Raw genomic sequence first — 27,453 nt, forward strand, 5'->3', positions numbered from 1 at the left:
CCTACTGCAAGGAAGTGTGAATAGAAAACAGACTACATGTTCCTCGTATTAGCCATAATGCGAGGGACAATTGATTTGTTTAGGAGGAGAGAGAAAGTGCATGTAAATTCCCCAGTATTATGCAGGGCCCTCACAAAACCTGATCCTTGGGAGGCAAGTGGAAGTGATGACCCTGCTTGAAAATAGATGAAACACACTCGTGCTCCCCAGAACTTTGTTGGACGAATTATCCCTCTCAATTCTTCTACCACTGTAATACCACAAACCTGAGTGAGTATGATATTTCCCAGATTACAGGGGGGTTTAAATCCAAGAAAAACAGATCAGATGGTTGACTGTTTGGGGGTTTTTAATGGCATTTTAAATCAAATCCAACAATGTGGTCCGTGGTTAGCATTCACTAATCTTCCTGGCTTGAATGGCTGCTTTGGGGAGTAGCTTGGCAGAGTCTGTAAGCCCCTTGAAGAACAAGTCTGAGTGGGACCTTTTTAACAGTCCATCACTGCTCTGAATATAGGGACTCAAGTGTGTAAAAAACAGGGTATAAAGCTCACTGTCCACATCTCCACCATCTTTCCACTTTCCTCCATGAAAAGAAACCCGGTTGACACTGATCAAGTAAATTGCTGATTTTCAGTCTTACGCGTTTTATTAATTTTAGATGAACACAGCACCAGAGGTACCTGTTTGTTTCTGTTTTGCCAAGTACTAATTATAATAGCCAAGGCTAAAAGATTTAGACAACTTCCCTCCTTCTCTTCTGCAGTCAACACTATTTTAGAAAGAAAACACAGTGACTGAAAATATTTTGATTCATCTTAAAAACACAAACCAATTTCAGGCTGTGACAAATACTTGTTTAGATTTGATTTAATGAAACTCTAAATATTTTAATAATGTTGGGTTTTAAATCAGAAAATCCTGCAGTTAAGAATGTTCTTCCATAGTGAAAAAAAGTGCACGCAAGCAGCAGCTGGGCTTCACAAAAAGAGATACTGTACATAATGTGAATATCAGACTTTTCTTTCCAAAATCAGTCATTTTATACAACATCAGAATCAAATTTCACCAGTCCCTGGAAGTATTTGAGAGATCCTTCCATATTCCAACCTATTACCACAGGTTGCCTCACAGCAATCCTTTCCTCTTTACTATATCCTGTAATTGTCTTTAAGCATGCAGAAACTGAATTGCCATAAAACTGCATTACCCTGTCATGGGTTTGAAATCCTTGGGAAAATTGATAGCTTTACATCTTAAATTATTTAAGGTTTAAAAGTTTTTTGTTTTCGTTTGGTTTTTTTTTTTTTTTACAATATAAAGAAATCCTATACCAAATTACTCCTAAAACTTAACAACCACTATTAAAATCTCAGCATTAACCAACAATTAGCATACACACACACACACACACACACACACACATATGTGATTTATGTCTCATTTAAAGATAGGGAAATTCTGTATGTTACAGCACAGACTACTGGACTTCTAAGTGGGCTTTTTAAATGCAGTTCAGTATCTTCAGGGAGTTCTCTAAAACACACTCTATAATAGGATAGCCGATATCTATGACTAAGAGTGGGTTAAAATTAATTGCCTGACATATGAACCAAAGTGACTGAACAGTGATGTGAATCCTTCAGTGCTCCACTGTGCTGCAGTGAACTACACTCCTGCCGGAATCCATAAAATACTGACTTAACACTGAATATGCAACCATGAATGAATTTTGACTCTCTTGACCCTTCCCCGATATATTTTTTCCCTCATTTCTCTTCCCATCCATTAATACCCCCAGCAGAAAGCATAAATTGTATTAGCATAGAGAAGCTCATTAAAAAGCCCCAGCACACCCCACAAAAGCAGCCCCCCTCCAAAAAAAAATCAAATCAAACAAACAATAAAAACCCCTCTGCATGCTGCTTTGAGCATAGCTGAAATTTTCTGCCCGACTCTCTGGTCTTATTGATCAGAGGCTTGAACTTTTCACCCCTTTAGTAGCACAGGCTTTCTGATCGCCGCAGTGCGAGGCTCGTCTGCCCACAGAGGCTTCTGCTTGCGGGTGTGATAATAACTGACATTAATCAAGTAGCTCCTTCCCCATTAGCGTTTGCACGCTTTAAATTAGAAGGCTACTGTGATTAAACGGCCTTTTTTGATTCATAATAATCCAAGCAATCTGATTTATCCAGGCAGTGCAGAATTCAGCCCTCCCCCACAGCGTTAAGGAGCCAGTGACCTCCGGAGATGCAGCTTCCCCTCGGGTCGCACGCGATGCAGGGCACAAGCCACCGAGCTGGGAGCCGCAGCAGCGCTGTCCCGGTGTCACTGCAGCACACGGGCACTTGGAAAGCACGTGCCCTGGCACAACGGGGGCTGAGTCAGCCTAAGGAGCCAGAAGCTCTGGAATAGTGACTGTGCCGGGTACAAAACCAGCAACTACTCAGAAAGTTGCTTGGTGTCGTTTTAAATTAAATTGGAAGTCATGAAGCCAGGGGACAGGCAAAAGAAACAGTACAGTGTGGAGGGCTGTGAGCCCTTGGCACAAGAGCTCTCTGCACTCCCTTGGAGGAGAGAGGCCTGAGGCCAAAAAGACTCCCCAGACATAAGCAACCTTCCTGGGTCATGGTGACAAAGTGAACCGCCCCCAGCATGCCTTGTTTCTACATGGTAATAGCCTGTACCCAGTTGGCTAATTGGTTTCTACCCCACCCCCTGCCTTTCCCATAAAAAGCCCCTGTTTCCGCTCTTGAGCAGGTTTTCCCTTCACAGGGGCTGCTGGACAATAGAAACTACTTCTGTAGAATAGCGAAATGCGGCTCCTGTCTCTCTGTCCCTGAGTTTCCCTTGGGTGACTTCACAAAGAGCTGAAAAATCGCTACACTTGCTGAAATCCCCTGCTGCCCAGGGAGGCCTGCCACCATCCCTGGAAGAGTTGTTCTTTGCAGGATGCTCTCTCGTCAGCACTATCGGAGGAAGGCGGAAAAGCCGGATTTTTTGTGCATGCTTTGTGTGAAATATACAATGTACAGAACGAGCGGTGAGACAACACAGCACCTCCGAGGCAGGTCCTACTCCGTGGCTCTTGTGCAGGGCCTGCTTACCTGAGACTGTCAGGAGACGCGCCCTGGCGCAGTGCAGCCTCTCAATGCCTGCGGGGCCTGCATCAGCCTGCAGGGCTGCTCGGGAATCAGAAAACGGTTTGGGTTGGAAGGGACAGTAAAGATCATCCAGTTCCATCCCCTCTGCCATGGGCAGGGACACCTTCCACTAGACCAAGTTGCTCAAAGCCCCATCCAACCTGGCCTTGAACACTTCCAGGGGCAGGGCATCCACAGCTTCTCTGGAAAACCTGTTCCAGTGCCTCACCACCCTCACAATAAAGAACTTCTTCTTAGTATCTAATCTAACCCTACTCTCTTTCAGTTTGAAGCCATTGCTCCCCGTCCTGTCACTCCAGGCTCTTGGAAAAGGTCCCTCTCCAGCCTGTGTGCTCCCTCCGGGCACTGAAGCACCCTCGTGCTTTAACCACCGCGCACTCAGCAGCTGCACACCCGGCCCCTGCGGGGTCGGTGCCCGATTCGTGCCGGGGCTGCTCAGAGCCCGCAGGGACCGAGAGCCCCGAGCGGCCACCGGCGCTGGGCAGGGCAGGACAGGGCACGGCCGACAGCGGCCACCGCGGCTCCGCCGCCTCCACAGCGGAAGCAGCTGCGCCGCCGGAGCCGGCGGACGTGACCTCACGGCACGGCCCCTTCCCGGCCCTCCTCGCCGCGTCTGGCCGCTGCCGGTGGGCCGCACAGGAGGAGGAGGAGGAAGGCGGGCGGGATCCGGGATGCTGCCGGCGCAGCTCGGGCGCGCGCCGCGGCACCTGCTGGTGTGCGAGCGCGGCCACGCGCGCCACCCGCGCTCGCGGCACGCGGCGCACGTGCGGGACCACGCCTACAGCTGCCGCGTGAGTGGCGCGAGCGCGGGGGCCCGGTCGGCGCGGGCCCGGGGGCTCGGCGGGATCCCCTCAGGGAGGCGCGAAGGGAAGGGAAAGGGAAAGGAAGGGAAGCAGCTGCCTGAGGATCCCATGCCGCCCGTCCCCGGGGGTTCTGCCCGTCAGCCGCTCCAGGGACGCGCAGCCGGTGCCCCACTCGCGCCGGGCTCTTGTGTTCTGGGGGGGCTCCTCCGTCCTTGCCAGAGCGCGCCTCATTTTTGGGGAGGGGAAATAAAAGCAAATTAGCCCCCCTTGTGCTTGTGGTCTCGCGCAGCGTGGGAAAATCCCCCAAACTCTCTCCTTCCTCCAGGAGTGAAAGAGCGGGCGGGTAGGAGGAGCAGAGGGGTGAGCCAGTGGGAAAGGTGATGGTGCCGATTTTAGGAGCTCTCTGAACACAGGCGCAGGGTCCCGTTTAGAAAGGAGACATTGCTTATTCCGCGCAGGGCGCAAGGCGGAGGTTTCCACAAATCCAGCACACCACCTATCAAAACTTTACGCTGTTTATGCATTTCAGCAAACAAAGGAGTTCGTGTTCATTGCCTACAAGTTACATTGTTCTCTTATTAATTAGTATTCTATCTTCTGTTGGTTAATGAGTCTCTCATACTAATTAATACGCTTGCTCAGTCTTTCTCTCTTTTGGAGCCAGGGGGTCTCTGGGTCGGAGGCCGTGATCTCCACCTCCCGAAATTCCCTTTTATCCAGTCAGAGCTGATTCAGCACAGTTGCTAGGTTAATTAAGTTTCTTACTTATCTTGGGAGTTCTGCCAAATGTCTTTTTGGCCCATAAATTTTTCATTGTTTCCCCTCACTGTCAGTGGTACATCCTTCTCCCCAAGCTTTGTTAACCTCGCCCTGGGTCTGAGATTACTGAAGCATGTCCAGCCCTAAACTTTAAGACACCTGGACTTCACTTAGGGCTTGTTAGCTGTGCTCTTGTTTCATGGATTAAATATCCCTTCTTGTTGATTAGGCTTGAAAGTGTACAAAGACCAAACATCAAAGAACCTCCTTCCTTAAGAAAATTTTTAGGTATCGCACATTTTGCAACAATCAGACAGGACCTTGTTTCATAACCCCCTTCTCAATCCCTGTAACTCTCTGGGCTAATTGTTAACTATTTCTGACTTCTGAGACAATTTTTAGCAGCTAATCAGAAAGCTTTCTACTGGTGTGGCAGGCAGCTTGTTTGTTTGTCAGTCCTTACTTCTCTTGAATACGTATTCCTTGAATACGCACCTGTTCTCCAAGAGCTCTGGGAAAGAAGTTATTTGAGGGATGGAGGGAGGAGCAAGGGGATGGAGCTCTATGCTGCCTGGGATGCTTACTTGCCCATGTATTACTTGCCGTGTACTACCTTGTTTTCCCTGGTCTGCCAGAGTTCAGGGTTCTCTTGATCTATGGAAAATGTACAGGAAAGATTTTAAGCAAAAGGTAGATTAAAGATTCTACTTTGGTCTTTGCTTTTCCACTAGGATTACAGAAATGCTTAGCCTACATTTTTAGTTACAACTGCTTCAACAAGTACTCCAGCAAGGGCTGAAGGAGGTGTCCCATGCGACATCAAGCTAAATATATAACGATGTGAAACAAATCTTCTGTTAACTCATGCTGTGTAAGATCACATCTCTATGTAATACATCAAATGCTATTGTATAGCAAAAAAAGCGAAAAAAGACCCCAAATAATGTACTTGGTGTACCTAGAGACTATGAAAATTGATACATTTTAAAGACAATAGCCTGATATTACTCTTTTTCCATCTCATTTTGATACAATATACTGATGTCTTTGAAAAATAGAGGTTTTCTTTTGTATTTCTTGTTGTTTTATTTGGTTGAGTGTTTTTTCAGAACAGGTTTTAGGATAGGATTTACATTACAAATATGTTCCTAATAGGTGTCTTTTTTGATCCCGGAATGTGGCATGCTACCTGAAGTGCTGAAAAGCACAATGGCAGATATTGGAGAGTACTATCTGGTGAGGAATTTACCCGTTCATGAATTGGTCGCTCATGAATTCATTGAGGCTTTCGTGAAGAAAGGTAAGGAGGAAATCAGAACAGAACAAATGCAGTAGTAATGTACTTTTTTAATAGCACGGTAAAATTTTTAATAGTCTTATTATTATTTATTCTGAAAAGTATTTTAGAGGAAGGGAAGGAAAAACACTAAGCAAATTCTGCATGAGGTTTTTTATATGATTTTTTCTGCTTTGTCATGTATGACAACATTTGTTTACACCCACTGGTTCCAAAATTCCTGTGACTGTTCCTTATAAATTTCCCCCTATTCCATCTCAATTCCGAAAGCCAGCTATCAAGAGGGCTTCCATGTATCCTCACACCTGTTTCTTCTACACCTCACCTTTATGCAGATTCTTGTAGAAATCTTCCTTCTCCCTTTATCGTTCCTTCATACTTCAACACAGAGCTGTGTTGAGCCATGTTCCACAGCAGGCAAGAGAAAAATGTGCTTCCTTATTTTTGATATTTCACTAACGGAGCTGTGACAGCTCACCCTTAGCCAGTAAGAGCAAAGAGGATGCCAAGGAAGATGCAGCCTCTGCCCAGCCAACTTGCTGTTGCATAGTCAGAGCATGCTGTTTTCACCTCGCAGGGCCCACTCCTTTGGCTTATGATAGCTCTCGTACCCTTCAGCTGATAGCCAGAGAGACAAAAAAATTTACAGGAAAAGAGAGGGGAGCAGAGAACATATCAATGAAACAGGAGAATAAGAGATCCATTACTTGCTAAATGTGGGACTCTTTTCTTATTTCCTTTAATCTCATGAATGTTTTTTATGCCAGTAGTGTTGTGGAAGCAATACAGCATTTGTACACAGAGTGCACAGGATCTGACACTTGTATTTTAAAAACCAAAATTGATTAGTGGCAGATAATGCGACAAAATTATTTAGTAATGTGAGCATCTTCCACCATGTCTTTGTGTGGACTGGTAATAGAGATATGTCTGGGAAAAAATTCGGTCTTCCATTTGCTGGCTGGGGAGAGTCACAGGTGGAAGGAAAGAAAATGTTTTCATATTGGGGTGTATTGTTAACATTATTCCTAGTACAGGTCCTTTAAAATATTGCCAGAACAGGGTTTATATAAATAATAACAATGCCATTTTGCTTGAGAAGGTGGAAGAAAGTTAGTTGATAAAAACACTAGAGTGATTCAGATGGTATTTGGCATGTTTGGTTATCTTGAAGTGAGCTGTTTTTATTGTCATGTCTGCCTTTACAGACTGTGTAATCTCATGTTTTTCTGCTTTACTGTTAAAGGTTCATGCTATGCACTTACCTATAAGACAAAAATTGATCAAGATAATACTGCAGCTCTGCTACCAAATGGTATGGGAGATTTGTTTTGATTTCAGTAATACATGTCGATTGTGGCCTGGGTTGGTTTGGTTTGGGTTTTTTTGTTCTGTTTTGTTTTGGGGGGTTTTTGGGGTTTTTTTTTGGAATGATGTAAACTGGAAAATAATGCTTACTGTACTTGCCAACTTTGTTAGAAATTTGTGTGAATTGTAAAAAATACTAATTTTACCTCTTTTCTTATTCATGCTGTTGAATTATATACTTCATCTAAAAGAAATTAAAAAACAATAAAAATCAGCTTTGCTTATGTATAGTCAGATTGTCAGTGCTTCAACCATAATTGCAATTGCTACAGGGGATTATTTTTGGGAAAACACTGCATTCCAACTTCTTGTTTCCTACTGATATTTAAGACAGAATTTGTACCAAAAAAGAAAGTTATCAGCACTGCTTAGGAATGGTTTTAAAATATGAAGTATTTATTCTCATGAGATCCCAGCTTGGGTACTTCATTCAACTCTGGGTCCCCAGCACAGGAAGGACATGGACCTACTGGAACAAGTCCAAAGGTGGCCACAAAGATGCTCACAGGTCTGATCACCTCTCCTATGAAGACAGGCTGAGAGAGCTGGGGTTGTTGAGCTTGGAGAAGAGAAGGCTCTGGGTACAATCAGAACACCTTCCTGTACCTAAAGGGGCCTGAAAAAGTATCATAGAGGAAATTTTTAAAAGATCATGTAGTAATAGGACGTGGGGGAATGGATTCAAACTGGAAGAGAGTAGGTTTAGATTGGATGTTAGGGAAAAAGTCTTTACTGTGAGGGTGGTGAGGCCCTGGAACAGGCTGCTTAGAGAAATTGTGGATGCCCCATCCCTGGAAGTGTTCGAGGCCAGGCTGGATGGCACTTTGAGCAACCTGGTCTAGTGGAAGGTGTTCTTGCCCATGGAAGGTTGGTTAGAACTGGATGATCTTTAATACCCTTTTCAGCCCAACTAATTTGATGATTCTGTGAGGATTCTGTGATTCCCTGAGAACTATGTAACGTGTTAAAAGTCTGTTTAAATTGCATCACAGTTTTATGACAAGACCATAAAACGTCCCACAGCTGAGATGAGAAAATGAAGCTATTTTGAGCTTCAATTACATTGTCTTATTTCTGTTTAACACTATATAATAGAAATACAAACTGGTCTGTCTGCTGTCTAGCCTAAGAAGCTGTAATATGACAGGTGCCCATGAGGGCATGAATAAATTCAGATTGTTTAGGAGAATTCTTTTCTGTGTCTGTTAGCACAGTCCTGGCAAAATGGATACTTGATAGCAATGGAGTTTGTGTGATACAGGTGTTACAAGCTGTGCACAATTATTGCAGAGACAGCGTTACATTTCCTGGTGATGTCACTGTCTGAACTCTTCCTCTGCAGCCTTATTTGTTTGTGTTCCGTACTTGTGCAGTAGAACCCAGAAACTGTGGTGGAGAGCTGTTGTGTGAAGCTCTGTACCAAGCAGCAGCAGCCAGATCTGGTTTATGAGCACAGAAGCAGAGTTGTTCCAGCACGTATCAGCTCATTGCTAACAAGCATAGTTTACTCAGTGTGAGTAGTCCCACTGGACCTGGAGGAACTGCTTTTGTTTATTTAGTTGAGCAGTGCATGTTGAGCATGAATGTTTACTAAATCAGACCCTTGTGTAATGTAGTGCTCAGCTAATGACACAGCAAGTGCTAGGGCATGAGTGGAGGAAAGATGGAGACAATGAACTGAGTAGTACAGTAAAAAAGCTATGATTATCTCAGGAATAATATTACGCTTTTCTTACTCTAGAGAGTAAGAAAGAGACCTCTTTGATAAAAAAAGAATAATTGGGTTATAACCTTTTTTTTTTTAAGGATTAATCTGGTAATCCATTTAACTGGAACTAAGGAGTCTGCATTACATTAGTAATACCATTGATCCAAAGCTAACGTTGTAAAAGGTATATGGTTCTCTGAAGACTTCAAAGGGAACCAAGTAGAAGATTATTTCTACTAAAATTTGTTTTGTTTATAGGTAAACTAATTCTGTCAGTTGATAAGGATACTTATGAGGAACTTGGACTGCAGGGTCGCCCTTCTCGGTATTCAGGCAAAAAAGTAATGAGATATAGTAAGTATGATTTATATTAACAGGGCTTATTTAAGAAGCACCTTGTTAGGATGTTGAAACTTCCCTTTCACTAAAATTAGTTATTGTCTGGGTTATATTTTTCCAGATGAAAATACAAGGACTGCCTGAAGAGAGAAAGTACTTTTTCTCCAAGTAGTAAAGCAGCTGTAAGGACACAAATACATCATCTTTTCAGTACTCTATAAAATTTTTCATTTCAGGGGTTCTCATTGTGTTGTTTGTACTGGAGTGATGTAGGACTCAAGAATTTTTTTATACCCTGCATAATGTCTGTACCTACTGATTTAAGTCAGAAAATTTTAAACTGATTAAGAAGGTGTTTAAAGTCTGTGCACTATACAAAATCAGTGAAGAGCCTCACCCAAGACTGCTTGCTTGAAAGGGAGAATTGTCCCATGTTTCACACATTCAAAATGGTGATCTCCATATACCAAGTACTTGGAAAACATAATTTTTTAACAGCTGCAGGGGAGATATCTTGAGTGTGATTTTTGTTGATTTGTCTTTTTAGTAAATAAAAAAACCTAAACACGAACACTATGCCATTTGAAATGTATTGGAACTTGCAGCAGCTGATAGGTATAGTTACATAAAAGCTTCAGGAGGGGAAATTTGTTATCTCTAGTAAGTATTTTGGCAAAATGGGACATCATTTTTACCATTCTGATTGTCAAAATGTATCATGAAACTTCCATTTGAAAAATAAATATAACTTATCAATTCACCTAGGAGAAAACCAACCTGTTGAAAAAGTGTCATCACTGTATACATGACTTTTGTTGTTAGAAATTCTAGCTTTTTTTTTTTTTTTTTTTTACTGCTAATAGCTCACCTAATTACCAGGATATTTTTAAGGCACAGTTTGGGGACTTCTGTCAGCACCATTTCAAAAAAAATCTGTCCCTTTAGTCAGTAGGCGGCAGTTCCAGATTAATCAAAATAAGGACAGCAGGAGGTGAATATTTATTTACACAATGAGGAGTCATATTTGCATAATCAAATACTTTGAAAAAATCTGTATATGTTAAAAGGAAGTTGAATGTTCTTTGGTTTCTTTGTTCTCTTCTAATTTAATAATAAAATTTATTTCAGTTGAGTACCAATAGCTATTGTGCATTTTCTGCAGTTATCACTATTGACTTGACTGATGCTGGCTTTTACCCTGAGAGCAAGAAACATAACAGAGTGCTTTGGGCCTTGAAAGAAAAGAAACCGCTAGAATTTGACTTCCTGCTGGCTTGGGATAATACAGGTAATAAGAACTAAATGTAAAACTAAAATGCCACTGACATGAAGTCCAAAGATTTTTAGTTTACTGTTCTTTTCTAGTGATTGTCCAAATGCATTTTCAGTGGAGGGAAAAGTTAGATTAAAATGTGTATGGCTGGGACTTTGATGTGTTTATTTGTTTGGGGTGGGGAGGGTGTTACTTCCTGTGCACAGAACATCTCTGTTCAGGAACACAACAGTGATTCATGGGAGATATATTAGTTGGTTCATTTCCTTTCGCTATCTTGCCCAGGCTTTCTGGCAAAACTTTGCCTATTTGATGGTGCTGCCTCTTCTTTATAAATTTGTGACATACATAGCAATTATCAATACACTTTTTTTTTTATTAATACACATATGTATCTGGTTACATACTTAGTATGGGGAACTCTGATTTCCTCAGTAGTTACAGGACCTGTACAGAGTCCCTGTTTCCATCGTGTGCCATGTGCACTGATACACAGTGTGCTGTTTGATCACTTTATTCTCAAGCACTTGTTTGAGGTTGGAGCCAAGTAAGAGGTTGCTATAAGAAATCCTTATTTCAAATCATCTTCTAGTATTTGTTTATCTACTGTTTTCTAATTACAATATTTTTTCTTCTGGGACTCAAGTATTGTTCCTCCTCTGAGGGTAATTTTTCAGTCTCCAGCTGTTTGTATTACCTCAGAACAGGCTGTATGTAGGGATATGTAGCATTTGCATAGAATTGATGAAAACGGCAAGTGTCTGTACTGAAAAACATGGCTTTCTTCATCACAGACGTCTAGCTTTCGGTGTTGTTCTGCTTTGAGTCTCCACACTAGGGAGAAGGGATATTAGAAAGGTCCCTGAGAATGCTTTCCCATCTCCTCTTTATATTGTTCCATTTTCCTGGCTCTTCAAGACCAAATCTGAGGAGTTAACTGATGTGAGAAATGGAAGCTGCTTACAAGCTCCTTTAGGAGTGTCCCATGTTTCACTTTAGTCATTCGTGTTTCCCCTCCCCCTTTCTAAGTACTAATCATATGACAAGGATACTCCCTTGTTTGTCATACAGAAATTGTTTAAAGGATTGCAATTCCCGTCCTTGTAATCTTCAGGAAAGAGTCACAGTGAAGGCTGTTGCTACCATAAATGGTGACATAAATCCAACTGAGGTGGCAGATCTTCACGCTCAGCTTGCTTGGATTTATTGATGCTGGGCCGAGAGCAAAATGCCTCTAGGGCCACTATTTTTCTTATGTTTGCTGCTACCCATGTTAACAGCATTCAGGAAGAAGAGCATTTTTTCCCCTCACTTTCTTACATCCCAAAAACAGGTCAGGTCAATCATTTCCTGAATATGGAGTTAAATCTGAATGCCTTTCTGTGCTAGAATCTTGTGCTCTTAACACACAAAAGACTATTAGTTCCTTAGTACTGACAAAAATAAAACTTTTATAGGTTTTTATTAATAGATATGAGACACTGTGTAGATTCTGCTGGAAGGGGAAAAGTGGGCTGTGTTTTGTCAAGAGAATCTGTGTCCTCTGTGACCATTCTGCTTTCTGCCTTCCTGCTGATAACTAGTGTTTCTTGCTATGGCCAGCGCTGCGGGATTTGTGGTTTTTATACCCAAGTTTCCCACATTGTGGTTTTGGCACCAAGAAGAACAGAAAAAGGAAATATGAAGTGTCTCATGTCTTTAATGACAAAGACAATGCAATCTTTTTTTCTATTGCTGTAATTTCTATCACAATTTTATGTGTTTGTTGGACGAAATTCAGTGGCCTCTGAAAAGCTTTGGTGATACGCCTGGTTGCTGTTAACATGGAAAGCTATGCTGTAGCTAGAGGAATTGTTCTCTTAGGGTCTTGACTGTAGTCTTTGAGATTTCCTACATTTAGGGCTATAGCTGAGGCTCTCGCAGCAGACATGTAAATGTATGGTTTTCTATATTATACTAGGAATTCTAGGTCACTATTATACATTCTCTGAACCTGTTAGTCTAACAAATGCCAATAGAAAGTAAGGAAGATCATCTCTCCTGGCACTCTTCAGACTTAAGTGTATCTATATTAAAAACACTAAATTAAAAAGAATCCAGTGACTGCCTGTCTTTGTCACTGTGCCCTTTGGAACAGCCTTTTTTTGAAGAATGACTAAAAAAGATGTCCTTAACCCTCCTTTTTCTACTCCCCCAAATTATTGTTCTTGATGACATAAATATGGCTGATAGACATTAGGCACTTCTTATTTTCTGATAGCAACTTTAGATATAATATTCCACAGTGAATTCTACCCTGTTCTTGAATTTCTGCTCTTATTATATGCCTTTTCTGTGGTATTTAAATATTGCTCTGCACTTCAGACTTTTCATGAGTAAGGTATTATTTCTTGGTCTCCTAGACACCCATTGTTATTTTATGAAAATAGCACACATTATCTGGAATTTGAAATTTAAGAGAATTAATTCCATGTCAATTACCTTCCTGTTTCAAAAGCAAGTAGATTAATATCTCTGCATTTAAAATATGCCTGCTTAGGTTAGTTTTTTCGTCTAGGTTAGGATTTTAGAATTTTTCCTGCTGTTTTGGATCTCTTACTAGTACTTTCCCACAAGTCCATGTACATTTAACTCTTACAGCCATACTGCATTTGAAGATTTATTAGGGGGGTTGGAGAGGAGTGGGTGTTTATTCTTCTAGCAAATGACATTTGTGATATATTTTGATTTCTTTACCCTCTTCCCTTCCTTCTCTTTCAGTCCTTGTGCTCCATATTATCCTAGAATTCCTCTTGACATGATTGATAAATCTGTTCTTAAACCTGTAATCACATGCTCACTTTTCCATTATTTAGGGAAAACTCTGTTCTGAGATGATGTTCCTGCTCCATTTTTTCTGTTCCTTTTCAGGAACACTCTGAGTTCCTCTTTTTAACAAGCTCATTTTATTACTTACCCAGTTAATTCTGCTTGAATTTTCTATTGCGAAATCTGTACTTTGTAGTTAGATAGCAAATTTACTGAGCTGTACTAAGTTACTGAATTTTGCACTAACTTTTATTTCCAAGAAGATGAGGAAGCTGAAGATTGTAAGGCTTGTGCCATAGACTAAAAGCATCTAAGCAGTTTCATGCTGCATTTTTTTGTATTTATGTACAATGTTTCATGTATTCACTGCTTCTTCTGTTTGGTAGTTTCATAACAGCTGTTTGTGGTACTGTGTTGTTAAGGTGCAGAGGGATCAACATTGATGTCATACTTTTCAAAAAACCAAATACAGGCCCTGAAGCCAAAAATAACATTCAGCACCTTAAGGGACTTGCAGTGTCCAGTATTACAAAGTAATGAACTACAAGGAAAGGCAGAGGAGTCCTGCAGTACAGAGGAGCTCTTTGAATGGCTGGGTGCTGTCTTGAATCAAGTTAGCTTGTAAGTATTTGAATTTGTTTGATCCTTAAAAATGTTTTAAGTAAGGAAAGCCACAATTTATTTTAAGAAATAGTTAAATAATAAATAAGACAGACACTGTTTTGTAAGTGGGAAGTCTGTTATGCCATTAAATGTTTGTTTTAAGTCTTGAATGACTTTATCTGTGTTTTTAGATATGTAGTGGTTTGGGCTGACATAGAGTTAATTTTCTTTGTAGTAACTGGTGTGGTGCTGTGCTTTGGATTTGTGACCAAGAATGTTGATAACAGGGGGTGTTTTAGCTATTGATGGGCAGGGCTTGCACAGTCTCAGGGCCTTTTTCTGTGTCTCATTCAGCCCTGCCAGTGAGGAGGCTGGAAGGCAATCCAGCCAGGACAGCAGACCCCAGCTGAGCAGAGGGATATCTCACACCATGGGATATGGTGTCATGCTCAGTAATAAAAGCTGGGGCAAGAGTGGGTGGGAGGGAAATGTTCAGAGTTCCAGTGTTTGTCTTCCCAAGTCAGTAAGAAGCCCTGCCTTCCTGGAGATGGCTACACATCTGCCTGCCCATGGGAAGTAGTAAATTAATTCCTTTGTGTGCTTTACTTTCATGTGGAACTTTTCCTCTGCTTATTAAATTGTCTTTATCTCAACCCATGCATTTTCTCCCATTACCCTTTCAGTTCTAGGTGGGAGTGAGTGAGCGAGCAGCTGTGTGGTGTTTAGGTGATTACAGGGTTAACCCACAGCACCATGAGATCTTTTGTATTGATTTCTTGGTCATTAGTTACTTTGGTATTAATTTAGATTATATGCATAGGTCCTACTTGTTTGGTACAAGTTCTGATTAGTAAGACATCCTATAGAATATTTTAAGCGTATTTATTTCAGTTGCTTTACTGTTTCTTTTTTTCTTCCAGAGACAACAAATCCTCCAGCTTCTTATCAACTTATTGCTGCCCTGAGCCCAACACAGTGGTGGAAAAAGCTTTTTTGTGCACAATCACAGGCTTTATAATTCCTGAGAAGATTATTCAGTTATTGGAGCAGCTGTGGTAAGGGCTGACAGGAGCACATTACTAAAACACTTCTACTCAAACACTTCTTAATACATGAAATCAGTTTTAAATACTTTTGTATGGTAAATACAAAAGTTGGAGGTAAATAGCAAAATATATAAATGAAGACTTTTTTTTTTAGTTAGGAAATGAGGTGGAAGCTTGACATCAGTATAAAAAGAAAGTAATAAACAATTTTGGCTGCCTCAAATTTGAAAAAGCCTGCCCTGTATTCTAGTCATGAATTTGGTTTTTATCTGAATTTCTAAGAAACTATGTCTGTACTGTACTCCTGCACTTTTAAAATGTGGAGTGGATAATGTCTGGCTTTGATTATTCATAATCTATTTCCTCCCTGGTGGTAAAAGTATTTGTGTCAAGCATAGCCCAACTATGTTACTTCCTCCATTGTCTTTTTTCTTCCCTGATAGCAATTGTTCTCATTAAATGTCCAATTTTCTGAAAGACAGTGCATGCTCTAGGAAAGTCTGAACTGCTACTTTACAACTTAGAACTTTTTCTAATTGCTACAACTTGCAGGCTTGCCATGTATAAAACTATAATAGGATGATTCCTACTATAGTAGGAATAATAGATAGTCAATCTTACTTTGTTCCCCAATGTATTCTGATCGAATATTTTCTTTTGAGTTTATTTATTATGGACTAAACAGGGTTCTTTAACTGTTAATGAATTTTCACTAAAGTGTGTCTTTGATTGTTTTACTTTATACTATAGACTTGAATGTGCTGCCTATTCCATTATAATCACTGATTATTTTGTCTTCTTGCTTGCAGTTGCTATTTTGGTGAACCAAAACTGGCATATTGGCTGACCTTAACGGTGCATGGCTTTGCAGACAGCCCTGTTTCCTGGAGAGAAAATGAACATGGTTTCCACAAAGGAGGAGAGAACTTGTACAACTTTGTCATTTTTAGAAATCTGGACTACTGGCTTCAGATGGCTGTAGGAGCTCATGATGATTGTCCTCCATAAAGCTACGTCCATAGAAGAAGTTCTCTAATTGTTACTGACAGAAAACTAATAAAATATTTTTTATACAAGTAGTTATGTAACAGATTAAGTACTAAGAGTCTATACATGCTTTTGTTATTTTTAGACAATGGAAGGAATGGATTTTTGTTTCTTCACTGTCATACAATGCCTTCTGAAAAACTTCAACAGTCTAGGAAAAGTTAAGTTTTTGAGAGTTTTTCTCAGGAATTTGCTGTAGGTAGTCCTCTTTTCCAGGAGAAAATTCGGAATTTGAAAGTTAGCTTTACAGATTGCTGGCTAAAATATTTGACAGGTAAGCTCACTTGGGGATTAAGTGTTTTATTTCTTTACATTAAAGATTTGCAAAACCTTCATATCCCTGTTTAAGATATTTCAGCCTACATGCTAGCAAAAAATCCCAAGGGGAAGATGTGTCCTCCCTGATTTGGTAGCGGCTAGGAGAATAAAGGTGAGGAGAAGGTGTGTGGCCATGGAGGGAGCAGCCATTAAACATGGAAAAAGTGAAGGCTTACTGACCTGCAGATCTGATTTTGCAGATCACAGTTGGTTATCAGAGGTATATTTCTGACAGTGATGCAGAAGTCTGATGCTTGCTTTCTTAATTGACCTACACACACATACTCACACAAACACACACACAATCTCTACTTTCAAAAGCAGTGTGTGGTTCTTGCTTACAGAGCGACTCATGGAGCTGAGTCTCACTGTGATGTTATTGCAGACATTTCTGGGAAGAAAGCTGTGGACGTGCACTCAAGCAATGCACTTGATGTGAAACAGGTTTCATTAACAATAAGTGGTAATGCTGAGAGCATAGGCAGCTATAAGGAATGCAGGCTACTCCTGTTGAAATCCATGGAAGGGTGGATGGTGGGTTGGGGAAGGCAGGATTTGGGGTATATTTTAAGGAGTGGGTACGCATCATTGAAGTACCAATGCTGTGCTAAAATTGAAATTGTTCACTTGATGAAGGGAGAGATTGGTACTGGAAATTGGGGAACTGTAGTGAAAACTTTCACTGTAGTGAAAGTGCTGAGGTGAGTGGCACAGAAAAGCAGGAAGAGTTTGGGAAGCAACTGAACTCTATTTTTATCTGTTTTATTGTTTCTCTTCAGTGAGGAGAGTCATGCTGGATGATTCACCAGGTGGTGTTTATCTATCACACACCTCCACTAACCATAACCTCCTTTGGCTCAAGTTTTGCTATTTGAGTTTGCTACTCAAGTTGTGTCTTACAAACACAACTCTGATGAATCAGCAAACAGTTTTTTAAATCATGACATTGTTTCTCAAAATCCTGCTGCCATGAGATGTTTCTAGAAGGCTACCAGGAACAGAAGTCACATGTACAGACACAGACTCACACAATCACAGACTGAACAGACAATGGTACAAGGGTCTGGGAAAATTTTTGCCTTCGCATATGACTAGTCAATACTTAACATGGTTGACTCAAGCATTGTGTTTCCATTGTGTTTCATTACTGTGCATCAGTGTGAATGGCTTGAGTTGTTGACCAAAGTCTGCTTTTGAAAATGTCTGTTGAGGCATTATGGACTTTCACAAAAGAAACCAGTCACAAGAAGTATCTTCCTTTTTCCTCTTGACCAGAAGGCTGAGTTTTTACTTGAGCTTTCCTGGAAGCTATGCTTGTAGCAGAAATTCTAATACAAAGTTAAAAATCCTAAATTTTTTTGAAAATTGAAGTTTGTAGCTTCAGAGCTACTAACTGTAGGCCCAGTGAATGCAATCATCTTTCTATCAGATTGTAGTAAAACCTTTTCCTCAACAATGTGTATGCAGGCATACAAACAAGTGTAATATATACTGCTTGGGGGGAATAAAACACCACCCAGAATTAAGAGTCTTGTATGGGTGGGTTTGCTTCTCATAGTGATTCTAAAAGCAGCTGTGGGACTTGACTCTAAAGTGGCAGCAGGAGGAGCAGGTGAAATGATTTTTCTAATGAGTACTTGGTTGCAAGAGCAGGTTGGGCACCTTGGTGGAGTAGGTGCTGCAGAAGTGCCGGTGGGTCCATAGTAATTGCCTCAGTGAGACCATTCTGGAAGGGAAGCTGAGAAGAAGGATTTTAGCTCTCAGTTCTCCTCAGCATGTGACTATTAAGGTTAATTTTTCTTTTTTTGTGGATGTCTAGGGAAATCTCAGCAGATTGGTCAGTAGTTACCTTTGCCTCCTGTGTACATAGACAATGGGCTGCAGGCATTTCTCAAAGCTCAGTGTTGTAGTGGCTGTGCTGCTTTCTACAGTCCATAGTTGTCTGCTGATGGTGGCTTCAAATGGCTCTTCCAGCTAAGGAAGGGATTAAAATACTGCCTCTGAATCCTGTAATTTGAGATGCTGGGTTGGTTTCTAGCTTTCTCTTGTTTTCTTTAAACCTGTATAAAGTACAATTGAAAAACCTCGTGCTGTTAATAGGCCCTGCAGTTAGTCTAATCTTAGGCTCTGTGAGACAATACTGTGCTAACCAGATCCATGCTTCCTAGCAAGGTCCGGTGGTGCACTCATCTCTAAGGAGAGAGGCTTTCCTGTGCTTGCTGGATTCTGTAGTTGCAGAGAAAAACCTGGGGTGGAATTTACTCCTATCCTATCTTACCTCCTGCAAAAAACTGAACGCGAGGGAATTTTTTTTTTTTCCTGGGATGAGGTACAGCAGCCTGTTCTTTACCATCCGTACAGTCACAGAGTACTGTATCTCCCCAGGAGACTCCCAAGCATGCAGGAGACCCTTGCTGAGAAGAGAGATAGGAAAGCATTGCTCACACGTTTGGGGATCCCGTTAGTAAGGAAGGTCTGAGACTGAGCCAGGAGGGCAGTAGTTCAAGGAAGAATTGGGCAGGGCACGTGAGACAGAGATAAAAGTTCTTGCCTGAGAATGAAAGATAATTGCCGGTGATGTTCTTGCCCTTTGTGCCTGCCTGTGAGGGAGGACAGGAAAATGCAAAAGGTTCCTGAGAGCTGCAAAAGTAATGGGGAGCAGCTGTGTACCAGCTGCTTCTGAGATCAAAGGCGACTAAGTGCTTACTAAAAAATTTTGCCTCTGGGGAGTGTTTTATCTAGCTTGGGGAAGGAGAGCCAAATATCTGAATGCAGAGACAAGCCTGAGGCAAGCTGGTTGTGTGAGAAGTAGAGGTTTTGTTGTCCTGGAATGCCGACAGACAGTGAAAAGCCACTCCTTGAGAGCTAGGGAATTGCTCTGGTTTAACCTCTGCCTTTCTACTGAGCTGTGCAGTCCTGCCTCTCTGCTGGTGGATGGAGAGGGAATGTTGTTGAGACGTTACGGGGCCGGGGGGGGGGGGGGGGGGTGTAGCAGAACCCTCTGGAAATGGGCCACAAAGACCATGTGCTTTTCCAGGTACCCTAAGTTTGACTAAGTGTTCATGTGTATTCATAGATTGGTGGGTGTAGAACAAATAGAGGACGAACTTTCATGTTGTCAAAGGAAGATAGAAGTTGAGGTAGTTGGATAGCATGTGTTACGCAAAATCTCTCTAAATAGAACACATCTGCCTTTTTGGTTTGCAAATGCTGCCTGAATCAGAAACCTGTCTGAAGAAATAAAGGTATGTATTCCACAGAGTTGTGCATCCCATTAGCAAGAGTGGGAGACTAATGGTGGTGATAGTACCACTGTGTGAGGAAGGGAATATTAGCATGAGGAGACTCTGAGAAAAGTTAGAGATAAGGAAGTGAAAAAGAAATTTATTTCTCAGATTGCAGAGCTTCTGTGATTGCAGAGGGAAAACAGCAAGATTTGGCACAGGTTTAGGGAATGCAGGAAAGGCAGGAACCTGTGCTCATTAAAGGGAGGTGACAGAGCTTAATGAAAGAGAATTATAAACCCTATTCTGGCTGCATCGTGCTGTCATTTACTGGGAAATATCCATTTTGGAGAGGCTATGTAAACTTGGATGACTGGAAATAAAGGCAAGTTCATGCATCATCAGCCTGGGGTTTGCATAGCAATTATGGGAGTAAGGAAGGTTTCACAAAGATGGGCCATAATGTTCTTGTTGGAAGTAATTTGTGTGATTTTATTATTCCTTGCTACAGGCTGCCTCTTTTTGGTTTATAGAGAAGTTATAGAGTGTTATAGAAATGCCAGAAATTTAAAACTCTCTTGAGATAGGTCGGATTCTGTTGATGTTGCTGTTAATTGCAATTAGCAGCTGGGCTGCTCAACCAACACTGCAGAACCATGGTGGAGTTTTGCTCATGCAGGGACTTGCCCCTGCTACAGCTACTACTACAAAAAGAAATGGTAAGGGAAACAAAAGATAGAAAGGAAAAGGACAGCTTAGACGGGTGTTTCTCTTCCCCTTCTCAGTGGCTGATCTGGGATTAGAATGAAGGCTTTTTGTAGCTAGTCCAGTACTCTAGCTACTAGATTATAGTTCCTCTGATGCTGTTAATTAAAGATTAATGCATGCAATTGACTCTGTCTTAGTATGGCAGCTATACTGGAACATGCTTGAACTGTTTATCATTTTTATTCAGGGAGTGGAGCTTGAAGACCAAAACTGGAGACTAATTCAATTAGTGGGCTATTAAATAACCACCACCTTCTGAATAGTAGCAAGAACTTCAGTAATATCTACTATAAACTAAGGCAACTTCTTATAAAGCAGTGGCCTCTGTTTCACCCTTGGAAGTAGCTTCGAGCACTACTGAGCAGTACTTATTTTAATGCAGCTGTATACAGGAGCAAAAAGGGGGAGCTAAAGTGACTTGAGCAGTTTTCAGCTTTCCAGAAGGCAAAGTGCAGGGTGCCTTTGCTAAGGAAAATTTCTCTTAGTTGGCTTTCTTAGGACAATCTTGTTATTAGAATATGGATGTGTTTGACTTGAGTAATTAAAGAATGTCCTAAGCAATGGTATAGGCTCTTCAGCACTCTCCCCACCCCACTGTAAAATATAGATAAACATTGTTATTAATGTTATTGCTGATAATGCCTAATGCAGATGTCTGGGTTCTATGGATCCCAAAAGCCTTTCTGCATCATGTATCAGTAGGGTTTCAGAGGATGCAAAGGGACTAAATTTTATTGCATGGTTACTGTTGAATAACAGTGCATTTATTGATTTATCATGAAGACAATTATTTATAATTTTGTCACTGTTGAAGATTTTAGCCCTATTCAGTGCTGCCAGAAGGAGTATGCATTTTTTAAAAGGCTTTCTCTTGAGACTCTACAGGAAGCTAGTGCTATTCCACGGCAATTTTCAAAAGGCTTTGTAGTTTGGCATGGAACAAAATTCTTAATGAACTCGGCACTACTGTGTCATTTGGACAACACCGCTTACTATTTATGAAGAGAGTTTTCTTCTTTGTTATTGAAGGGAATGAAGAATTTAAGTGGTCAGCTCTTGCAGAGCTGATGCAAAACCCAGCAGTGATACACTGGTCCTTGTGCCTGTTTTTTGGTCAGATACTTAAATCCATCTTTAGCTCTCCTGGTGTCAGAACAAGATGTGTAGCCCCATAAAGTTATTTAAATGTGCTCACATACTTTTGAGCTTCATGATCGTTTGGTATAATTTGCTTTCCCATAATTGGCTTAAATGCCATATCATGTACTTGTGACTGATTTGACAGGAAGGTGGTGGTGTGTTCCTGGTGTCACTGACGTCTGTGCTGCTGTACAGGATGGCATGACTTGCATCTCTCATGTTAAATACTGCAGAATCACAGTCTGAGACTCGTGGAACCTCTGTGCCTGCACTGATCTTAAAGGTCAGTAGGAATAGATGGCATTTAGCAATTCAAGATATGCATTTGCAAGTTCCATGAACTAATTCTTTAAAGTTATATAAGCAGCCTCAGATTATATCTGTAAAAAGCAGCAGTCCCTACAGAGTTTTGAAGACTTTAAAAAAGCAGACCATTGTAGTGCTTATTTGTAGGCAATTAATTCCCCAATAGCATTGACAGCCTTCAGGCTGCATACCCGGCCCCACAAAGTACATTTGCTCTTTCGCTCAGAGCAGAAGTGCAGAAAAGTGGATGTGCTGAGTAGTGAGCTACCTACGCTAGCTGGGAGACAGCGTGAAGGACTACAGTGCTCTTTGGGATTCCACTGCAGCCTGCAGTGGTGGAAGTGGAAAATTGGTGGGGGTTTTTCGGTCGTGGTTTTTTGCGGGGGGGGACGAGTGGGACAGGACGTGAGAACAGTTTGAGATAGAGAAGGGTGCCTGAAGAGCTGTGATAGAGACATCTGGGTTTTACTTGTAGCCCTGGTAACCAATTGCTGGGTGACCTTCTACAAATAGCTCGGCTGTTCTGTGCTGCTCTGACACTTTCCCATTCAATGCAACAGCCTCAGAGAAGCTACTTGCTTTGCAAAGCACTCTGAGAGAGCCGCAGGTTACCATTTAGTGTTCACAGAATTTACCTCAGAACCTGGAATTGGTGATTGCCACATCCATTTTCCTCTGAAGACTGCTAATCAGAGCAGGGTGGTTTTGGCCAGGGCTTCAGGGCAAAACAAGTCCTATCTTTCCCCTACCTGCCTGGAGGGTGATGTAAGTGAAGGAAGTGGGATGGGGTTTACTCTGCTCAAGGCAAGACTGTAAAAACATGGCTCCATTTAGTTAGCAGCAGCGCAGAGAAAGGGGGCATGAAGGCTAACTGAGGGTAACATGAAGCATTTGGGATATTTATAAGAATGTGAAATGGCTTTTCTTATTAAAAGAATGGTTGTGCATCATTAAGGGCATCAAAAGTGAAGTGGGAACATGCTTTGTGAATCAGGAGGAAGAGCAGTCCTTGGAAGTTGCTAATCTATTTATGTTCCAGTCATGCTCAGAGTGTGGCTTTGAGGTCTGCAGCTCTTGTAATTGCCTGGAACATGTCACTCTGCAGCAAGATTCATTGTTCTGTTCTCCCTGAGACGAAGGCTGGGGTTTTTAGCTGTAGGACTTTGCTTTCAGTTGACCAGAGATATGGCTAAATTCCCATGCACTGTTTTGCTGAAACACTCTTAGTTATGGCTCCTGTTATAAGCATGTCAGTTCTATGTGATCTAGGCAAAAATTGATGCTTTTAGTGGTAAGCAGCCAGACCTTTATTTTGGGGATTATACATGAGGTTTAGGAGCCAAGTTTTGATCCCTCTTGATAGAAGTCCCTTAAACTTTGCAGAATCAGTAGTACGCTTTTTTGGTTCCCTGATTACTCAAAGGGTCAGAGACTTTTTTTTTTCTTTCATTTTTCTGTACTTCTTGCTGCCAGACTTTCTTTGCTATTCCCCAAGCAATGCTCAAAACGTTTAGACATTAAGCCTCTCATTAAATTAGAGTGGAATCAGAGCTCTGTGCCTTGCAATGAAGATTTAGAGGGACAAGATTCAGCAGGAATTGAACACGTTTTCAGGAAGCGATATAACATGTGGCTCCAAAAGGGCTTCCAGCCCAACCTCAGCCCTGTTACTTTGCATGGGAACCTCTCTCCTTTCTGCCTTCCCTTGAAGAGAAGTGAGTGCTTTTTTAAATAATGAAGAATTCCTGTAGCTTTCTTTCAAGTCCCCAAGGTATTGTTGACCGTGGGAACCCCTCGTATAGCTCCTATGGAAGTGGGAGCTTGGAGCATAGCCATGACACTTCCATGTAAGAAAGCACACAAGCCCTAGGCAAAACTCTTCATTGGTGTTGGTAGACCGGGTGGAAAAGCCAATTTTTATTCTATGGATTTGTTTCTTTTGAGAATGACAATCTATGCTGACTTTTCCTGTCTGGGGGCTCAGAGTGGAGGTGCTGCAAAGTTTCAACTGAACATGAGATGTTTTTAGATCCAGATGCTGTTCTCTCTGCTTCTTCTCTAATGCATGGCTTGATCAAATTAATTACATGCTGAGGACCTGCAGGGGGGTGAGCTGTGAAGAAAATGTCTTTTACATGACCGTCAGAAGGCAGGCCCAGGGCTGCTTTGGTGCTTCATAATCTGGAACAACTCTTTCTTGTCTTACTCTCCAGTATTCGTTGGTGAGTTGGTTCAGGAAGTTCAAGTCCTCCTGGATTCACTGACATCTGTTTCTAAAAGTTGACAACTGCAGCGGTAACATAGGATGGATGTTTGGCTGAAGCTTTTTCAAAAACACAGAAATGGCTTCATGAACCAGACTTTGTCCAAAATGCCATAGATGCTTGTCCCTGTAACTTGTGAGGACATGATAGAAGCAATTTGGGTTCTTAAGGTGTGCCAGCTCATACAGCTACTACTCTAAAAGGGTTGTGGTTGGCCCCCTTTTTACCTCTGAATTCAATTTCAGCAAAACAAGTCTGAAAGAGTAAAGAAGAAAATGAATTTAGAAATTGGTCTTGGACATAGACTAAACGTGAAAAATTTTGCCTTGAATCTTTTAGATTATAGTCTAGAAAGATACACAGTATTTTCCAGACATAAGGTGAGACTCTGATGTGTTTCTCTCCAAACTCATCTCCAAACAATCTGGAAGTCTCATGGACACAAGAGAACAGAATGTTTAGATGGTTGATTGCAGTGTGCATAAAGAACTCCCAGGTTCTTCCACAGCGTCCTGAATTTGGTAAGAACCTGGGTTTTTTTCCTCCTAATGAACAAATAGATTATGATGCCAAATACCTCTGAGCATGTTTAAGTTTATTCTATTCACAATCAAATGAGATGAGGTACTGTCCTGTTCTAAGAGAAAATCTACAAATACCAGAATCTGTGCAAAAAAAATCAAGAAGCTGATCAGTGTTGCACAAACTCTTTTGGATTCTTGCCCTTGTACAACTATGGGAAGAAAAAAAAGCCTCTTGATAATTGCCCATGAAAGGCATTTAAATGCTTTTGTTAATCCCCCTGCAAGCATGCAGGCTTATAAGTACTGCTGTGGGTGACATCATCTGGTGACAGTGGCCCCTAGAGCTGAGACCTCTCATCAGCTCTGAGTTCTTCTGTGTGACCCTGAGTCAGGGCATATTTTCCTGGAATCAAATTTTTCAAAGAATCCTGTTTCCATTTAGAAGTAGAAATAAGTCGCAGCTTCTTGTGGACTTCACTTTCTCTTGACTTCACTCATCTTCAGTTTGCCTTTTTTGTTTTGTTTTGTTTTTTGACCTCCACAGATGATTCCCTGTGCCTGTAATTTGAAATTACTACAGTCAGTTTTATTGCAGAGGGTATAAAACTTTATTCCTGCTGTCTAGACCCTTGGTGCATGAACTTTCCAGATGTTTTCAGTGAAGGATTCACTACAGGTAGTAGGACATTTAGAGGCAAATGGTGCAACTTCGGAGCATTTTGCCCAATTTCTAACCAGTTCTCATACTGAACATGAAATGCTATAGCCTGCTGGTGGCATCATGTCAAGTGCTGTACTCAAGTGTAGAAACAATCATTGCCTTCCAGTGTTTCCTTTAAAAAGAAAAGTTATGGAGAAGAGTAGCAAAGCTGCACAAAAGATTTTGCTGTTACTAGAAAAGGGAGGCTGGAGAAGGGGGAAATGCACTGCAGACTGTTTCACCCAAGCCAATGCTTTTAAACTTGATTGGCCTTTTTAAAGAATGATCAGAAATGTTGTCCTTGCCCCATGATGCTGCAGTTGGACAAGCAGCCTGTTGAGTTGTGTCCCTGTAGCTGTTCTGAGGGTGTTGCTGCCAGCAGGATAATGCCCTCTTTACTGGGTTCTGGAGGTATTGGGGAATTACTGAGTGGATCCATCACTCCTTGTTTTTCTTCTCTCCCAATAGTGTCTGGCTTGCCTTGGTGAAGGAAAAGGCTGGGACATGGGAAAATCCTGAAACAGACTGTCAAGAGCAGTAAGAGTGTGAGACAGTGAAAACCAGTTTCAAGATACTGTCAAGAGCCTGGGCAAGTTTTTTGGGAAGGGAATTGAAACTGACCCAAGAGCAGTCTGGACTATTAAGTTAATTACCCTGTCATGAGGTTTTTGAAAGCAAAGATGAAGCTCTATTAGCATGTTGGCTTCATGGCAAGTGAGAGCTGGCTGGAGCCTGTTCATCTGCATGTATTTTTGGGATGAATTAGAGTCTAAAAGCCTGTGGGTTTTGTTGAAAAATGACATTTTGAAAGAGGCAAGTTGGCTGCTAGGATTCAGAATCACAACAGAGCCAAAATAAGCTTCATATTTCTTAACCCCCATGTCACTGTGAGGTCCAGATTACCCCAGGTGATATGCAAATGCACAAGGATGGAGCATTGTGAGCTGACAGGTTTTCATGAGAAGGGGGCAAAGGAAAATAAACCACAGTTGTCCATTACGTAAATATATGGCAGGTATGAAAAAGACTGAGCTATTCAAACCTGATAATGTTTCTGAGGGAAGGCAGTAAGAATAGGAAAAAGAGCTAGGGATATGAGTTAACTGGAAACTCAGACCATGACTTCAGCATCTGGCACAAGTCAGCAGAATAAATAAAGCACGGAGATGCTGGGGGGGCAGGGAAAGAGACGTGTCCAGAGCAGCATAAACAGTGAGTCTTGAGCCAGGGTACTGTGCATTGTGCTAGCAGGAGTCCAGTTGGGTTTGTGGGAAAGATGGATAACAGCAAAACAGAATAAAGGATTTGAATAAAGGCAACCAAAAGATTGTGCTCCAGTCATTCTGGTGTGAATCGGATGCAGCTCCAGGGGACTTCAAAGATGAATACTGACATAATGCTAGGAGAGAAATGGGCTTTCTTTTTACTAGAAAAGAGGCTGATTAGATAAAATTGTGATTTATGTCATTCTGAGCATGTGGGGAGCTGGCATCAAGGGCTGAGAAACCAGTATATTACAAAGGCCCAAGGAAAAAGGAACTGGATTCTGAGGGACTGCTTATTCTCTCCTGATACAAAATGATCATTAGGAAAGATAAACTTATTAAAATTAAGTAGTAAATATAATTTTGGGCAGATTGTAGCCAACAGTGGTCAAGGCCTGCTTTGTGTCAGGGTGAATGGGAAATTTAGAGCCTAAGCGTCGGAGTTTCTCTGGTGTTGTATAGTAGCATCTCTGGGTAGGTCAAACTGGAAAAGCACCAGGCTTCCTCCAGTACCTGTGTTCCTTTTCCAGATATTGCTGGGCTCTTCAGCTGGGAAAGGGTTTACATGTCCTTGTCAAAAGCTGCTCTGAGTGTTGGTGAAGTTCTGCTTCAAGGGTAGTTGGATAAAGGGAGCACAGCAGAGAGGAATGAAGGGTGTTAAACACATGGGCAGATACTGTACTGATCCAAAAGATGAGGAAGAATATAGTGCCCAGCCTGACAGGGGCT

General features: G+C 41.6%; 1 protein-coding gene across 2 annotated transcripts; it reads left to right on the forward strand.

Annotated features, from left to right (window-relative positions):
- Positions 1 to 3,646: 3,646 nt before the first annotated feature.
- On the forward strand, positions 3,647 to 16,260 carry RPP40 (ribonuclease P/MRP subunit p40). Of its 2 annotated transcripts, XM_042049139.1 has the most exons (8): positions 3,779 to 3,955; positions 5,882 to 6,026; positions 7,270 to 7,338; positions 9,358 to 9,453; positions 10,601 to 10,726; positions 13,942 to 14,140; positions 15,043 to 15,177; positions 15,978 to 16,260. In XM_042049139.1, exons 1-8 carry the CDS (start codon positions 3,836 to 3,838, stop codon positions 16,174 to 16,176), a joined length of 1,089 nt encoding a protein of 362 aa, XP_041905073.1. In that variant the 5' UTR covers positions 3,779 to 3,835; the 3' UTR covers positions 16,177 to 16,260. The 2 variants fall into 2 exon arrangements, with proteins under 2 accessions (XP_041905074.1, XP_041905073.1); XM_042049140.1 differs by lacking the exon at positions 10,601 to 10,726 and having other exon boundaries at positions 3,647 to 3,955.
- Positions 16,261 to 27,453: the final 11,193 nt, after the last annotated feature.

This window comes from Corvus kubaryi, unplaced genomic scaffold (assembly GCF_017639235.1).
Source record: "Corvus kubaryi isolate FWS band 111438036 unplaced genomic scaffold, C.kubaryi_AGA036_p1.0 69, whole genome shotgun sequence".
Lineage (NCBI taxonomy): Eukaryota > Metazoa > Chordata > Aves > Passeriformes > Corvidae > Corvus > Corvus kubaryi.

What these genes read in the sequence shown, in the direction of transcription:
- RPP40 (XM_042049139.1), top strand. Translation starts at nt 3,836, where the DNA reads ATGCTGCCGGCGCAGCTCGGGCGCGCGCCGCGGCACCTGCTGGTGTGC. An exon ending in ACCACGCCTACAGCTGCCGC is followed by an intron (nt 3,956 to 5,881) that starts GTGAGTGGCGCG and finishes TGTTCCTAATAG; the next exon opens with GTGTCTTTTTTGATCCCGGA. An exon ending in GCTGGCTTGGGATAATACAG is followed by an intron (nt 10,727 to 13,941) that starts GTAATAAGAACT and finishes TGTGTTGTTAAG; the next exon opens with GTGCAGAGGGATCAACATTG.